Source organism: Ruditapes philippinarum, unplaced genomic scaffold (assembly GCF_026571515.1).
Source record: "Ruditapes philippinarum isolate M1 unplaced genomic scaffold, ASM2657151v2 ctg1637_1_1_1_1, whole genome shotgun sequence".
Classification (NCBI taxonomy): domain Eukaryota; kingdom Metazoa; phylum Mollusca; class Bivalvia; order Venerida; family Veneridae; genus Ruditapes; species Ruditapes philippinarum.
Genome location: NW_026864156.1, coordinates 276,740 through 294,212, shown reverse-complemented (window position 1 = coordinate 294,212; position 17,473 = coordinate 276,740). Strand labels below are relative to the sequence as shown.

The window sequence follows — 17,473 nt, the reverse complement described above, 5'->3', positions numbered from 1 at the left end:
TATAAAAATGAGTCTGCAATATTTGCAATTTTGCTGTTTTTTGGGCATACTTTAGGGATTCTGTTTTTCTCTTTTTTATATTCTTTATTGGGGGGGGGGGGGTCTGTGGCAGAGTGGTTAAGGTCATGGACTTACGTAAAACCACTTGCCACTCACCGCTGTGGGTTCGAATCTCTCTAGGGACTTTGGATTCTTTAATGTTTGAAAGCTATGAAGCTAGATTACAGAATGTTGTTGGTTCTACTCAGGTGCCCGTTAGTGCCTTCAATAATGCACATAGGGCCATGGACACCTGTGATCTTCCTTAACCAGTAAAGCTAGAAAGTCGCCATATGACCTTTACAGTAATGCTGCTATGTAAAACCCAACAAAAAAGTATATACATTGTATATATATATTCTATATATATATTATGCTTACTTTTATATACATCAAGTAAAATGTTTATACAGCATAGTTTTATTATAATACAAAATGTACATGATCAAAGCAGTAGCATATTTATATATTGTCCACCTAGTTGGCTGGAGGTTGAGATTCCATTCTTTGGGCTGGGTTATAAAATTACACTATGAAAATATTGTTCTTGTTTGTTCTGATGCACATATCTATAAAGGGAAAGTTTTCAAGGACTGGTGTCAGGATAATGTGACTGGGTGGGGTACATATATATTATGCTCATGGTTCCATGTAGATATATTTCAGCTTAATAGCAATGTTAAGCATTGTGCACTCTGCTTTGAGAATATGATATATATTTATTCTCATAGAGATTAAATCTTTAATATTTGCCGTATATAATTAAAAGCACTAATTTGAATATATACCTATATATCTTAAAAATGATTGACAGAGCACTCATTAATGTACTCATAATAATTGGCAGTATATTTGTCATTTGATTAAAAAGTAAACATTTCCATTGTGAATTTCATATTAAATTTTCTCTTCTCTAACTTTTAAGTAGTTAATAGTTTAAAATTAATTAGAACTGGCTGAGTTTATAATCAATAACTATATCATGTATTTAACCAAATTTAACATCTTAAATGCATGACTTTTAAAGGAATGCCTTCTAAAGTTGCATGTTATAATTTTCTCATATTCTTTATTTTATCCAGTTGGAATAATCTTGATTTTTACAGAAGATGTCACACAAAAATTACTTGTTCTCATTAGAAAGGAGGAATGTAATAAAGATTAATATATTTAATATGTTTACTTAAAGGGACTCCACTAAGGTGTTTTGATGTGACGGGACTAGAAATATTTTTTCGAGATTTGTGTACCATTTGATGTAGGTCTGAACTTATACCAATGTGTTAATCTTTTTTTAAATTAAAATCCCTCACCTCTGTTTCCAGAATAATCATTTTTATTGTTGTAAGTGAAAAGCTTTACAATGCCTTTCACTCAAAATAGGCTCAGAATTATGTTAGCTATTGGTTTTCAATGTAATTTCATGTGTATTTCTTCACTATACTTTGCAGATTTGTCCGTTTAAGTGCTTCACTAGTCTTGATCTATGTAAAAAATTCAAATTTTCTGGTTTTAGGTTTTTGACACCAGTGGAGTTCCTTTTAAGAAGTTGCATAAATTCATTCCAGTATTGATGTGGTAATAAAGTAATGAAGTTGTGTTTTCTTTGTTATTTTGCCAACAAATATTGTAAAATATTTAAAAAAACAAAAACAACAAAAACAACTAGAATTGTGAATTATTTATTTGTTTTATACAGGATCCAAATGAGATACAGTTAGAACCTGATATTAAAGCACTTAGAGTGATGAAGCAGAGGGTGTTAGGTCGTAGGGTCTTCATTAAAGCCAAGAAACACCCTAAATCACCTCCTCCATTCTGTAAGTTATTTATTATTACTTTGTTTGACCACAATTGAATTATTAGATCTTTTGAGGTTGAGATTTTGAGTTTATTTTGTGAGTTTAATTCATTGGAAAGGCACATATATTTCTTTGACATTTGTTCTTATATTGGGCTATTATTACCTACATACATTTGAGAGACCCTTAGTATTCTGTTCCGCAGCTATATGGAGCTACCTGGCTGCTCACACACTTTTCTCCCCAACTAGTGAACAGTTTTTTATCATCCCTTGCTTTATTGAAATCCATCATGAAATTTATATTGGTTACAGAGAAAAACAATGTGAATTGAGCTAATAACTATCATTGTCTCCTGATGAATCATGCTTAAATTGACATTTTTAAGAAAATAAATCTTTAATGTTAATTGTTTCTTTTATAGGGAGAATGTTATAGGCTTGATTTAACTTTTGTAAGAATTCTCAGATAATGTGTAATCTGTTTAAAAATATGATTGAAGTGGTAGAACCATTTGTAATTGTTTTAATCTGTTTAAAACTATGATTGAAATAGTAGAACTATTTATAATTGTTTATTATGTTTTAATTAGTATCTGATGAAGCGGATAATCCCTATGTTGATGATGGTGATACAGAAGATTGGCAGAAGTAAGTTTTAGTTTTATTACAAGTAAAAATTTAGTCAAAATAGTTTAATTTATGAGGTATATGGATTTAAAATTAAATTGTTTTGAGTAATAATTTCAATCATGAAAGGCTTAAGCCATGTTAGTGGTTTATCTATGCTATCTATACTTTTCACAGCTCAATATAATATTTTGAGACAAATATGTTTAAAAATTTGCAATAAATGAATTAAAAAAAACAAAAGCAAGGAAAACCCATTGCATTAATTAATCTCTAAATAGAAATTACTTGAATAATTTCCAAAGATTTTCAAAGATTTACTGAGACCATTAACATTGTGAAATGTACTTGTCTACAGTCAGTGGGAACATTTCATTGTTAGTTAGGAATACAATATGAAATTGCTTATACTCTGCCAGTAAATAGGATAGATTATGGTCAAGATCTGTGTGACCACTACCAAACCTACCTTCACAATGACATTTGACCTTGACCTAGATCTATGTAACTTCTACCAAATCTACCTTCACAATGTTGTTTGACCTTGACCTAAATCTATGTTAATCTATTTATAGATATGAAGACCTCAAAGCAGTAGATGACATATCATCTAGTAACAACACAACAAATATTGTATTGCGTGTTGTTATACGTGAAGTTGTTATACAACTCTCTAAATCAATGGACCGTGTAGAGAACCCGTACTTGATGTTCCGTGCTGAGAGACTACGTTTAGATGCTGCGATCACAGAGTATGGTGTGGCGGCTCATGCCAGTCTCGGTGCATTACAGCTCGTTGACAAGATACATATTGGTACCTCTGGAGAATACCTAGAATTGCTCAGTACAAAACCGGGAACCGATCTTGTTTCTGTACTGTATCGCAAGGTTTGTTCTATTTTGTTTTTTATGCCCCCGCCATATAATGGCAGGGGCATATAGTGTTACCCTGTTCCGTCATTCCGTCATTCCGTCATTCCGTCCTTCCGTCCTTCCGTCATCATCAGTTTCCGTTCATTATCTTAATAACCCTTGCACATATTGAACTCAAATTTGACATATGGATATGTCATGAGAAAATACAGGTCAAGTTCGAAATTGGTCATGGTTCGATGATTTTTGGCAGAGTTATGCCCCTTTTACTTTGAAAATAATATGAAATTTTCAGTTTCCGTTCATTATCTCCCCAACGGTACAACACATTCAACTCAAACGTGACATATTGATATGTCATGAGAAAATACAGGTCAAGTTCAAATTTGGTCATGGTTCGATGATTTTTGGCAGAGTTATGCCCCTTTTACTTTGAAAATAATATGAAATTTTCAGTTTCCATTCATTAACTCCCCAATGGTACAACACATTCAACTCAAACTTGACATATGGATACGTCAAAGGAATGCGCAGGTCAAGTTCAAATTTGGTCATGGTTCAATGATTTTTTGGCAGAGTTATGCCCCTTTCACTTTGAAAATAATATGAAATTTTCAGTTTCCGTTCATTATCTCCCCAATCGTACAACACATTTAGCTTCAAACTTGACATATCGATACGTCTAAGGAATGCGCAGGTCAAGTTCAAATTTGGTCATGGTTCGATGATTTTTGGCAGAGTTATGCCCCTTTTACTTTGAAAATAATATGAAATTTTCAGTTTCTGTTTATTATCTCCCCAACAGTATTAAACATTCAACTCAAATTTGACATATTGATACGTCAAAGGAATGCGCAGGTCAATTTCAAATTTGGTCATGGTTCGATGATTTTTGCAGAGTTATGCCCCTTTCACTTTAAAAATAATATGAAATTTTCAGTTTCCGTTTATTATCTCCCCAACAATATTACACATTCAACTCAAATTTGACATATGGATATGATTTTGGAAATGCGCAGACCAAGTTCGAATCTGGTCATGGTTCAATGATTTTTGGGCAGAGTAATGCCCCTTTCACTTTGAAAAATGATATGAAATTTACAGTTTCTGTTTATTATCAACCCAACAGTGTTACATATTCAACTCAAAATTGACATATGGATATGTCAAAGGAATGCGCAGGTCAAGTTGGAATTTGGTCATGGTTCGATGATTTTTTGGCAGAGTTATGTCCCTTTCACTTTGAAAATAATATAGATACATCTTAGGAATAAGCAGTTTAAGTTTGAATTTGGTCGTGGTTCAATGATTTTAGACAAACTTATCTTTCCTGAATGTTGGAAAAATTTTGAACTTTCAGTTTCAGCACTCATACTTTTGTGGAAATGTATATAGCCATTATGTTGGCTACAAATATGCAATATGCTATTTTTAAAAGGTTAAGACTGAATTATAATTTCAGTGCCTTGAACATTGTATAAAAATGGTTTGTGTTAACATTGAAAAGTTTTAAGGGCTTTGAACTTAGAATGAAAAAAATAATTTGTGCAAACAAATTTGGAACTAAATATTATAACATTTGAAATTTTGGCTGCATGCGGGGGCATCCGTGGCATGATGACACATTTCTAGTTGAAACCTTTTTCATTGTTTTATTAAATAAGGCAGACTGATAAATTTAAATCTTAAATCTGCAGATAATGTTCCAAGTGTTGGTTGTGAGAAAACTATTTTAAATTGAGTAACAACTGTTTGGTGGTAGGCTATCATGTTTGTGTCGCCTCTACGGAGTAGTGGCGACATATAGGGATCACTTCTCCGTCGTCTGTCTGTCCGTCTGTCTGTCTGTCCGCACTCACAGGAGAGTAATTATGTGGCTAGAGGGACAATAGGTAATTGTTCTTTCTCTTTGATGTCATTATACCCCCAAAAATGAAGTTTGGGGGGGTATATAGGAGTCACCCGGTGGTCGGTCGGTCGGTCGGTCGGACGGTCGGTCGGTCGGTCCAGACGTCCGTTGCATTTTCCTTGTCCGGAGCATAACTTGAAAACTAATGATTGGAATTCAATATAACTACATACAATGGTCAAGCACATTGAGAGGAAGTGCAGTGCACAAGAACCATAACTCTATCTTGACTAATTACAGAGTTATTGCCCTTTGTTACTTTTCCTTGTCCAGGGCATTACTTGAAAACTACTGGTTGGAATTCAAAACAACTTCATACAATTGTCAAACACAATAAGGGGAAGTGCACAAGAACCATAACTCTATCTAAAGTAATTACAGAGTTATTGCCCTTTGTTACTTTTCCATTGCTTTTTTTTTTGTCCATCAGACCTGGGGTAATCATTAACTGTAATCATTGATTTTGTAATTGATTACATGATTACACTGTAAACATCATGTAATTGATTACCTAGCCCAAAACTGATTACATTAATTGTAATTAATCAATTACAGCTTAAATTCAGTCAGTAATTATGATTACATTTTGATTGACATTGATTACTTTCAGATTCAAAAGGAAACTATTTAAGTTCAAAGGATGCCTTTATTTTACATTATACAGTTTAACTTTTGTTTTTAGTTATACAGTAAAAATCCTCAATTAGACTGATAAAAGTGAACATTCTTATCATTGCTTACATACTTTAAGACCATGGTCTACTTTAGTCATTTTGTATGAATAAACAATATGTTTATTTATATGTATCTACAAATACATTATAAAAGAAACTATCAAAGAATGCCTTGATATTTAATCTGATAAAAGGAAAACATATTTCTGGAGAAATTAAACGTTAATTTTACAGTATCACTCATTATATGATGTACATAAATCAAATGAAAATTTAAATTTTCAAAAAATAAATGTGCTGAAAGAAACAATGTACCACTCTAAAATTGTGCTTCTCACCTAATTTCATAAAATAACCCAATAACAGTTTTTCACACCTTGTGAAATCAAGTGTCATGCTAAAGAGCATTCAAGCAGATCATAACATCAAATTTAAGATCTAGATAGGTGTTGACTTCAATATCAGTGGTCTCAATAGTCACATTAAAATTAAAACAAAAATTTGGACTGACTTATAATGGTGGTCTTAAAAGTGAATAAGCAGGTGGTTAAATCTGGATCATGAAACCATTGACTTAAAGAATCTTTTTAAAAATGGTCTTAATAGCAGGGTGGTCTTAATTCTGGGGTGGTTTACATTCAGTGTAATCAATTATCAATCAATTACTCTCTTAAAAGTAATTGTAATTCAATTGATTACAGAGACATATGTGAGTAATCAATCTTAATCAATTACAATAAAATCTGAAAGTAATTGTAATTTAATCAATTACTGATCAATGTAATCATCCCCAGGTCTGTTGTCCATTGCATTTTCTTTGTCCGGAGCATAACTTGAAGACTAATGGTTGGAATTCAATATAACTACATACAATGATCAAGCACATTGAGAGGAAGTGCAGTGCGTAAGAAACATAACTCTATCTTGACTAATTACAGAGTTATTGCCCTTTGTTACTTTTCCTAGTCCATGGCATAACTTGAAAACTAATGGTTGGAATTCAAAACCACTTCATACAATTGTCAAACACAATAAGGGGAAGTGCAGTGCACAAGAACCATAACTCTATCTAAAGTAATTACAGAGTTATTGCCCTTTGTTGCTTTTCAATTGCCTTCTTTTTTTTGTCCGGAGCATTACTTGAAGACTAATGGTTGGAATTCAATATAACTACATACAATGGTCAAGGACATTGAGAGGAAGTGCAGTGCATAAGAACCATAACTCTATTTAAAGTAATTATATAGTTATTGCCCTTAATTACTTTTCCGTTGCTTTTCTTTTTGTCCGGACCATAACTTGAAGACTTATTGTTGGAATTCATTATAACTTCATACAATGGTCCAGCACATTGAGAGGAAGTGCAGTGCACAAGAACCATAACTCCATTTTGACTTATTACAGAGTTACTGCCCTTTGTGTCTTTTCCTTGTCCAGAGCATGACTTTAAAACTACTGGTTGGAATTCAAAACAACTTCATACAATGGTCAAGCACAATAAGGGGAAGTGCAGTGCACAAGAACCCAATAACTCCATCTTGACTAATTACAGAGTTATTGCCCTTTTTTTACTTTTTCATTGCTTTCTTTTGTCCGGACCATAACTTGAAGACTTATTGTTGGAATTCATTATAACTTCATACAATGGTCAAGCACATTGAGAGGAAGTGCAGTGCATAAGAACCATAACTCCATCTTGACTAATTACAGAATTACTGCCCTTTGTTACTTTTCCTTGTCCAGAGCATGACTTGAAAACTACTGGTTGGAATTCAAAACAACTTCATACAATGGTCAAGCACAATAAGGGGAAGTGCAGTGCACAAGAACCATAACTCCATCTTGACTAATTACAGAGTTATTGCCCGTAGTTACTTTTCCTTGTCCAGAGCATAACTTGAAAACTACTGTTTGGAATTCAGTACAACTTCATACAGTTGTCAAGGACATTCAAAGGAAGTGCAGTGCACAAGAGCCATAACTCCATTTTGACAAAATACAGAGTTACTGCCCTTTGATACTTTTTTCCTTGTCCGGAGCATAACTTAAAACGTACTGGTTGGAATTCAAAACAACTTCATACAATGGTCGAGCACAATAAGAGGAAGTGCAGTGCATAAGAACTATAACTCTATCTTCAGTATTTATAGAGTTATTGCCCTTTGTTCTTTTTCTTTGTCTTTCTGGACTTATTACAGAGTAATTCAATTAAACTTCATCAATGGCCAACCACATTGAAAGGAAATGCAACATACATGAACCACAATTATCTTTAATTGCCCACAACCATAACTCTATGTTTCAATTTTTTTACAAGGTATTCTGTTACTAGTAACATCCTCATTTCCGAAGCAGACTTGTGGGGGTATTAATCACATTTAGTGATAGTTCTAGTTCATTCCGTAATGCTTTTATGTGGCTATTTTCTTTTGTGTGGCTAAAAAGAACAATAGAGAGAACAATAGAGTAGCCACATAATTACACTCCTGTAAGAACGTCCGTCCGTCCGTCACAAAACTTGTCCGGACTACTCCTCATAAACTACTGGTGCAATTTCATCCAAACTTTACAGGAATGATCAGTACCAAGTCTAGTTGTGCATATTGTCAGCATTTTCCGGTTCAATGATTTTTGTCAGAGTTATGGCCCTTTAATAATTTTTAATTTTAAAGTTTGTTTGGACTTCTTCTCTTATACCACTTATGCAATTTCAATGAAACTTTACAGGATTGATCTGTAGCCTAAGTCCTTGCGCATATTGCACGGGTTTTCTGGTTGAATGAGTTTTGGCCGAGTTATGGCCCTTTGATAAAAGGTGTTTTTAGCTCACCTGTCACAAAGTGACAGGGTGAGCTTTTGTGATCGCTTTTCGTCCGGCGTCCGTCGTCCGTCCGTCGTCCGTAAACTTTTACTTTAAATGACATCTCCTCATAAACCACAAGGCCAATTTCATCCAAACTTCACAGGAATGTTCCTTTGGTGGTCACCTTTAAAAATTGTTCAAAGAATTTAATTCCATGCAGAACTCTGGTTGCCATGGCAACCGAAAGAAAAAACTTTAAATATCTTCTTTAAAAAAACCATAAGAGCTAGAGCTTAGATATTTGGCATGAAACATCTTCTAGTGAGTGTCTACCAAATTTGTTCAAATAAAAGCCCTGGGGTCAAAATTGGCCCCCCCCCCCCCGGGGGGTCATTGATTTTCCCTATATGCATATAGTAAAAACTTAAAAAAAATCTTCTTTAAAGAACTCAAAGGAGCTATGGCTAAGATATTGAGCATCAAACATGTTCTAATAGGTGTCTACCAAGTTTGTTCAAAGAAAAGCCTGGGGTCAAAATTGGCCCCGCCCCAGGGGGTCATTGATTTTCCCTATATGCATATAGTTAAAAACTTAAAAATCTTCTTTTAAAGAACCAAAAAAGAGTTAGAGCTAAGATAATTTAGCATTTAACATGTTCTAATAAGTGTCTACCAAGTTTGTTCAAAATAAAAGCCCTTGGGTCAAAATTGACCCCGCCCTGGGGGGTCATTGATTTTTCCCTATATATGCATATAGTAAAAACTTAAAAAATCTTCTTTAAAGAACTCAAAGAGCTATGGCTAAGATATTGAGCATCAAACATGTTCTAATAGGTGTCTACCAAGTTTTGTTCAAAGAAAAGCCCTGGGGTCAAAATTGGCCCCGCCCCAGGGGGGTCATTGATTTTCCCTATATGCTATAGTAAAAAACTTAAAAAATCTTCTTTTAAAGAACCAAAAGAGTTAGAGCTAAGATTTTAGCATTAAACATGTTCTAATAAGTGTCTACCAAGTTTGTTCAAATAAAAGCCCTTGGTCAAAATTGACCCGCCCCGGGGGGTCAGGTGATTTTCCCTATATATCATATAGTAAAAACTTAAAAAATTTCTTTTAAAGAACTCAAAGAGCTATGGTTAAGATAAATTTAGCATCAAACATGTTCTAATAGGTGTCTACCAAGTTTGTTCAAAAATAAAAGCCCTGGGGTCAAAATTGGCCCCGCCCCGGGGGGGTCATTGATTTTCCTTATTATGTGTATAGGCAAAAACTTAAAAAATCTTTTTTTGAAAAAACCCAAATAGCTAGAGTTAAGATATTAAGCATGAAACATTTTTTAGTGAGTGTCTACAAAGTTTGTTCAAATAAAAAGACCTGGGGTCAAAATTGGCCCCGCCCCGGGTCATTGATTTTCCTTATATGTGTATAGCAAAAACTTAAAATCTTCTTTGAAAAAACCCAAATAGCTAGAGTTTAGATATTAAGCATGAGACATATTCTAGTAAGTGTCTACAAAGTTTGTTCAAATAAAAACCCTGGGGTCATAATTGGCCCGGCCCCAGGGGTGTCATTGTTTTTAACTATATGTGTATAGTAAAAAACTTAAAAAAAAAATCTTCTTTTAAATAGCCCAATGAGCTAGGGCTTAGATGTTAAGCATGAAACATCTTCTTATGGGTGTCTACCAAGTTTGTGCAAATAAAAGCCCTTTGGTTAAATTGGCCTGCAACGTTTGGGGGGGGGGGGGGTTGGGGGGGGGCCTATATACAGGTGAGCCGACCTCGGGCCATCATGGCCCTCTTGTTTTCTGTGTGTTACCAGATGCGCAAAAGCTTGTCCGGACTACTCCTCTTAAACTACTGGTGCAATTTTATCCAAAATTTACAGGAATGATCAGTACCAAGTCTAGTTGTGCACTGTCTGTCTGTCTGTCCGTCTGTCACAAAATTTGTCCCAACATGAAATTGGCCATCATGAGGCGACACATGTGATAACTGATCGCTCTTGTGTTAAACACAAGATTCTGTAATAAAGGTCCCCTCCCCTAAGTTGAATGAGTGTCGCTATTCCCTCATTTATCTACAAAAAATATTTTATACTTACAATATTTACCAAATAAACAATACAAATTTGAAATTGTTTGCTTTAAAATCCTAAACCTGAGGCATGAATATGTGAAATAAAATATCTGAGAATATGCAGTGAAATTCTATTTCAGACAAGTTTGATTGTGTTAGGAATGTTCTATAATAAATGCATGTTTTTGAAACTGTTGATTTGTCCTATGGAGCATTTGAGTTTTGATAAATATTTTACAGTTTATGTACATAAATACATCTTCAAGCTTGTCTATAACCTCTTTTGGGTTTTTTTAAAATTCTTTTTCAATACAATATATCGTTATTAAAAATATTTCAGATTTTTATATGCCCGAAATAATTTCGGACAAATTATGTTACACCCCCTGGCGTCCCTTCGTCCGTTAGCAATTTTTTTTCCAGAGCATAACTTAAGTTCCATTTTGCCCACAATATTCAAACTTCATAGGAGGATTGCTATTTGAAGGAGGTAATACTTAATTTAATTCCCATGTCTTACAAATGCTTCATCCTGACTAAAAAAAGCAAAAACAAAAACACTTTCGGGCATATAATCCTCTGCCTAGTGGTGCTCTTGTTGTTTGATACAATATATTGTGGCAGCTTGGCAGAGTGGTTAACATGTAAGACTAGTAATCTAAGGATTGCTGACAGCATGGGTTTAAACCGCAAGAGGCAAGTCGTTGTTTCCATGAGCAAGTAACTTCACATTCATTGCTATGTACTGGTTGGTTCCAGGAACGGATTCAATAGTGTTTCATTAACCTCATAGCTTCCAATACAATTGAACTAAAATAAATTTGTATAAACTAATACAATATATTTTGTATAATGTACAGGTGGAGAAAGACTGTGAAGATTTTGAGAAGATATATCACAGTGTAGAACAAGGTTTGAGGTGTCAGTTTGAAACCCTGAACATCCTCGCAGATCAAGGTGCTATCATGTATTTAAAGGCCTACCTAGAAGGAATACAAACAAGGTTTGTTTGATATTTGTTGATACATGCATCATGGTTTCATTGCATAGTAGAAGTTTTGTTTTAAGGTTGTTGATGATTTTATAATGAGCATTATGGGTGTCATGTGTACCATACATAAAGAACTTACAAGATTTTAAACACAGCACAATATATATTTTGGTCAGTCTTATAGTCTGTTATATTTGTGACATGGAGAAGTAGATATTGCATGGGTGCAAGTTTTCAGGCATATGCCTGAAGCTCAGGTTTTTTGTGACAAATTTCATCATGTTTTACTATTAGATTATGTGGGAAAATGATTATGAATTACAGTTTTCAGGTTTTTCCAAATTTTCAAGTTGCACCCATGATATTGCTGGCAGCGGGAGACTCCCACTTTCTGCAGCCATATTTTCAAAGATTTTTCTTAAAATAAGGGATATTTTCACAAATTAAAGAAATCTCCCTATTTTTGATGACAGAACTCCCTTCTTTGCTTATTACAAATTCTAAAATCTCCCTCTTTTTGAAGAAAAATCTCCCACTTGATCATCAAAAAAAGTTTACATGTATGTGCTGCTTCCATTTTATGTTAGGAATTCAAACCACAAACTATAATTGTATTGATATTTTTGATAATTAACAGTATGACTATATTACAGTATTCACAGTACAGAGATGGTGACCAGTGCTAGTACAGTGTTGTCGTCATTGGTTACCGACCCATCTAAAACTGTTGCTAGGCAAAAAAGTCAACCAGAGGATGACACAGGTACATCATTCTGTCTATATATATATTTACCATTCTGTAAGCACAGGTGTTTACTTACTACATGTACATATTCTTTGACAGATAGTTATCAGTGGACATCTGTTACAACCAACCTGCAGTCATCTTTATAAACAAAATCATAATGTTGTTAATAATATTTCGAAATACACATACACATATATATTTAAAAAATTACAAATCTTTATCAAGAAGGTAATGAACAGATTTCGCTGTAACATGAAAATATTACTGTACAGAAGATTATTCCTTACAGAATATTAATAAAAATGCTTGAACTTAAAAATCATTTTCAGGGTCACAGCCAGACATAAACAGTTCTATAATACAGTGGAATATAATGTTTGATCTTCATGACTTGTCACTAGTTATGGCAGATAACAACAGTAAAATTGCTGAAATACATATCAGAGGTAGGTCAATGATACTTTAACATATATGTTTCAAGTAGGTCATCACTATGGTAATATATTATAAGCAGTTCATCACTATGGTAGTGTATTAGAAGTAGGTCATCACTATGATAATCTATTAGAAGAAGTACATCACTATGGTAATATATTAGAAGTAGGTCATCACTATGGTAACAAAGAAGTAGGACATCATTATGGTAATTTATTAGATGTAGGTCATCACTATGGTAATATATTAGAAGTAGGTCATCACAGTGGTAATGTATTAGAAGTAGGTCATCACTATGATTACATATGAAAAATAGGTCATCACTATAGAAATAATATTAGAAGTAAGTCATCACTTTGGTAATATATTTGAAGTAGGCCATCACTATGGTAATGTATTACAAGTAGGTCGTATCTATAGTAACAACTCAGAACATTTGTTACAATAAAGACATATTAGTTCATCACTATAGTAATCATAGCCATTGAAAAAGTTGTTAAAAGTTGTTTATCCATATATCAACACAGCAGTATAAGCTCACTATCTTTCTAATACATAATGTTATGTCATTTATTTAATATAGTGATATGCCACTATTAAGTATTTTGCTAGCCTATTAATAGAAATTGTTTAGTGTTAATTTTAATGTCTATAATTTATAAATGGCTTATATACATGTAGAAGTGGATAATGTATCTGTGTATCCGAATTAATTGTGATGCTCTTTAACAATATGTTTCTCTTTACTAGGGCCGCTTAAATTTAGTATGTGGATGTTGAACATGTTAAGTTCATTGTATGAGTGTAGCTAGAACAAGGTTAATTCAAATGTACTTGATTTTCTTAGTCTCCATGGTAATGGTTATTAACCTGCTATTATTTTCAGATTTAAAAGGTCATATGTTACAGAAACATAACAAGTTGACCTTGATAGGTAGTTTGAAGGACATTGATGTCAAAGATTGTTCACATGGAGCATTGTATCCAAATGTATGTGTTTATATTGATTATACCATGTGAAGATAATTATGTTATATTGAAAATACTTTTAAAGTTGAAGAAAAGGGTACTAAAACAATCTTAAAGGGACTCCACTGAGGTTTAAAAGCCAAAAAAACACATTTGAATTTCTTACTTAAGTGAGCTGGAGCACTTTAAACAGAAGTATATGTAAAGACAGTTAAGAAAAATAATATACTTTGAAATAAATTTAAAATTGTATTTTTATGCTTTTCATAACCCGATTTGAGTGAAAAGCGATTAAACGCTTTTCATTTTGGGTCCTTTTTTACAATTTGAATAATTATTCTCGAAAAACGAAGTAGATCTATGCGAATGATCTGAAATTTTGCACAAAGATAAGAGTTCTAAACCTACATCAAATGGTACATTTATCTGGAAAAAAAAAATTCAGTCCCATCATGTCAAAAAACCTCAATGGAGTCCCTTTAATGTATTTCTAATTTTATGTCATATCATTTTTTACTGAGTCTTTAAAAAACTGTACAAGTGTTTTTTTTAAAGTGTAAAAAAGTGAGCTTTGTGGTTTTGGTATGCTATTTGATAATAAATACATGAAGTTTAATTTTGCTTCAATATCACTTGTGTAGATGTCAGCTAATTTATTCTTATATCATGTGATACATCTATTTGAAAATTAAAATTTGCTCTGTAAATACTTTGTACTAAATACATTTAGGAATTAGATCATGTGATTTTTTATCTCTCCAGATTTTGATGCTTGAAGACAAAGAAGACAGTTTGTTTAGATTTTCTGTAAGTTTGCTATGTTATCATGTAAAACTATCACATACGAAGGGGTCAGTGCAAGAAGGTACCTAACTCCAATGTAGGGTAAAATTGAGTTATGACCTTTTTGATTTATAGAACGTTTTTTGGAATTAGAATAACCTCCATTTGTTACTCATTTCTTTGTTTTTAAGGTGAAAATGGTTCTTGGAGGAACTTAAAAAACGTCCTAACTCCAGAGTTGGTACCTTTGTTACATTGATTTATTATTTTTGAGGCAAAAAAATATATGAAAATGTAATTATATTTTGATTTTATGTCAATATGACTGTGCATTTAAATCTACAACAACAATGTTTTTTCTATGTCTTGTCAAAATAATTTGCAGAAATGTTCATTTGTGTGGAAATTATTACAAATATTATTATGTGAATTTTGTGTTCATGGAGATAGAACCTTTGTTGCACATATAATATATTTATCCCTTTTTAACATTTTGCATCAAGACATTTAAGTCTTAAAGATATTATTTAGAGATTTTCTATACATGCATATCACCATAAATTTTTTTATTGAGGAGGAAATGTTTAAATGTGTGCATTTAGGATGCTTTAGGTAGTTATTGTTAATTGTATAAATATTTTACATTTTAGCGACAAAGGCATGCTCTGGTACATTTTGTTTGATTTTTTTGAGTGAATAGAATGCATTCACAAAACTATACAGCTAAAGCTTATGAATTTTATAATATTTCTAACTTTGGTTATTTTAATGCAGTCTAATGAAACTATGTTTGTAACAGTTCCTTTACGCAATGTTTTTGAAGTTATCCGTGTTTGCAGTTAGCACATGAAATATATATTCTGAATTCTGCATTATTGAAAACAAAACTTTATATTTGAACTGGTTTGAATGTTAAAGTTTTGTTTCTTTCTATGAAGAATATATGTTCAAAACTCATATTGTTTTTGTCTCCTGTAGTCTGTCAATTAATCAATTAATTGACCAATTAGTTTTTGATATTAATCTGCAAATACATTAAGAGTTATATGATAACCTTTTAGTTGATTGAAAAGTTGAAAGATATGTAAATCTTAAGCTTAAAAAACTTTATGCAATTGTTTCAAAGTCACAAAGGTCCTAACTCCATATGATTTAGAACCATTTTTGCATAAGCACATTTGATAAATATAACTTTTCTTAAAATAAAATGATTAAAAATTGTGTAAAACATACAACTTTGGTTTCAAACGTTTTTTTATTAATAACATTACTTATTAGTGAATTGATTTTAAAATATGTCGATTAAAACTAAAATTTCATAAACTGCCCTTTTTCTCAAGATAATGTTAAATAACGTTAGGTGCCATCTTGTACTGACCCCTTCATACAGCGCGGCACAGGAGTGTAATAAAGCCATAAACTCGTTCAATAAATTGAGTATTAAACATACACTCATTCAATATTCTTCATCTGTATCTAAATATCTGATCTATGTATTCGTTAGTCAGCCTTGCTAAAATGTCAGCAGTTGTTTATTTGTTTATAATCATGAAAAACATTTATAATTGTTAAATCTTTATTATTTAGGTACATGTTACCTAAATTACCTGACCAGTAGCACATAAATGAACCTTCTGAATGATAATTTGTACACGAACATACCATGATATTTACAGTTTACCAAGTACAGTCGTAGAAAAGGTGCTGTCCCAGATAACAGACAAGTGGATCAACTGTTTGATTATATGGTGAATGTTAGGGTCGGACATCTACAGGTTGTAGCGCTAGGAAAATTCTACTGGGAAATTATGGTAAATATTGCTTGAAATAGAAATAATTTTGTGTTTGATTTTGAGTGTGTTATTATGTGGAGTTAGTTTTAAACATTTTAGCTTGATTATGTTAATAGTTAAAGAGCTTAATTGATCAACCCACTTCAGAAAACTAACCAGTACATTTATCATATGAGCCGCGTCACGACAAAACCAACAAAGTGGGTTTGCGACCAGCATGGATCCAGACCAGCCTGCACATCCACGCAGTCTGATCAGGATCCATGCTGTTCGCGTACAAACCCTATAACAAGAAGAGAAACTGATAGCGAATAGCATGGATCCTGATCAGACTGCGTGGATGTGCAGGCTGGTCTGGATCCATGCTGGTCGCAAACCCACTTTGTTGGTCTGTCGTGAGGCGGCTCATTTATCATATGAGAAAACATGGTTGTGATCCCAGTATGGCATGAATAAAGATCCCTTGGTTGAGAGGTAGACACACTTAACCATTAGACCATCTTTCCTATAATAGGTTTCATGATTACCACCATATGAATACATCATGCAAGGGGATGTGGATGGTAGTTTGCACTTGACAGAACCATCTATGAACAGGCTCAATCAAACCAAGCCTGCAATATTTTCAATTTTGTTATTTTGAACTTTAGGGGTTCTTGTTTTCTCTACTTTATCATATGAAACTAAGAGATACATGTACCATGTGTAACAGGAAAGGTTGTAGTGCCATATGGTGTGATATCAGATATATAATATGAGCTGCGTCACGACAAAACCAACATAGTGCGTTTGCGACCAGCATGTATCCAGACCAGCGTGCGCATCCGCGCAGTCTGATCAGGATCCATGCTGTTCGCTTACCAACCCTATTACAAGTAGAGAAACTGACAGCAAACAGAATGGATCCTGATCAGACTGCCCGGATGCACAGGCTGGTCTGGATCCATGCT

At 33.2% G+C, this 17,473-nt stretch overlaps 1 protein-coding gene across 1 annotated transcript in view; it reads left to right on the top strand.

Moving 5' to 3' along the window:
- Window positions 1–17,473, top strand: part of LOC132724635 (intermembrane lipid transfer protein VPS13C-like) — a gene marked incomplete at its 5' end in the record, with an annotated part of 117,375 nt that overhangs the window by 26,249 nt on the left and 73,653 nt on the right. Inside the window, 9 exon segments of the mRNA XM_060709571.1 lie at window positions 1,739–1,859; window positions 2,434–2,491; window positions 3,046–3,358; window positions 11,665–11,807; window positions 12,449–12,558; window positions 12,873–12,989; window positions 13,865–13,968; window positions 14,710–14,754; window positions 16,407–16,541. Coding sequence (XP_060565554.1) covers window positions 1,739–1,859; window positions 2,434–2,491; window positions 3,046–3,358; window positions 11,665–11,807; window positions 12,449–12,558; window positions 12,873–12,989; window positions 13,865–13,968; window positions 14,710–14,754; window positions 16,407–16,541 — 1,146 coding nt within the window.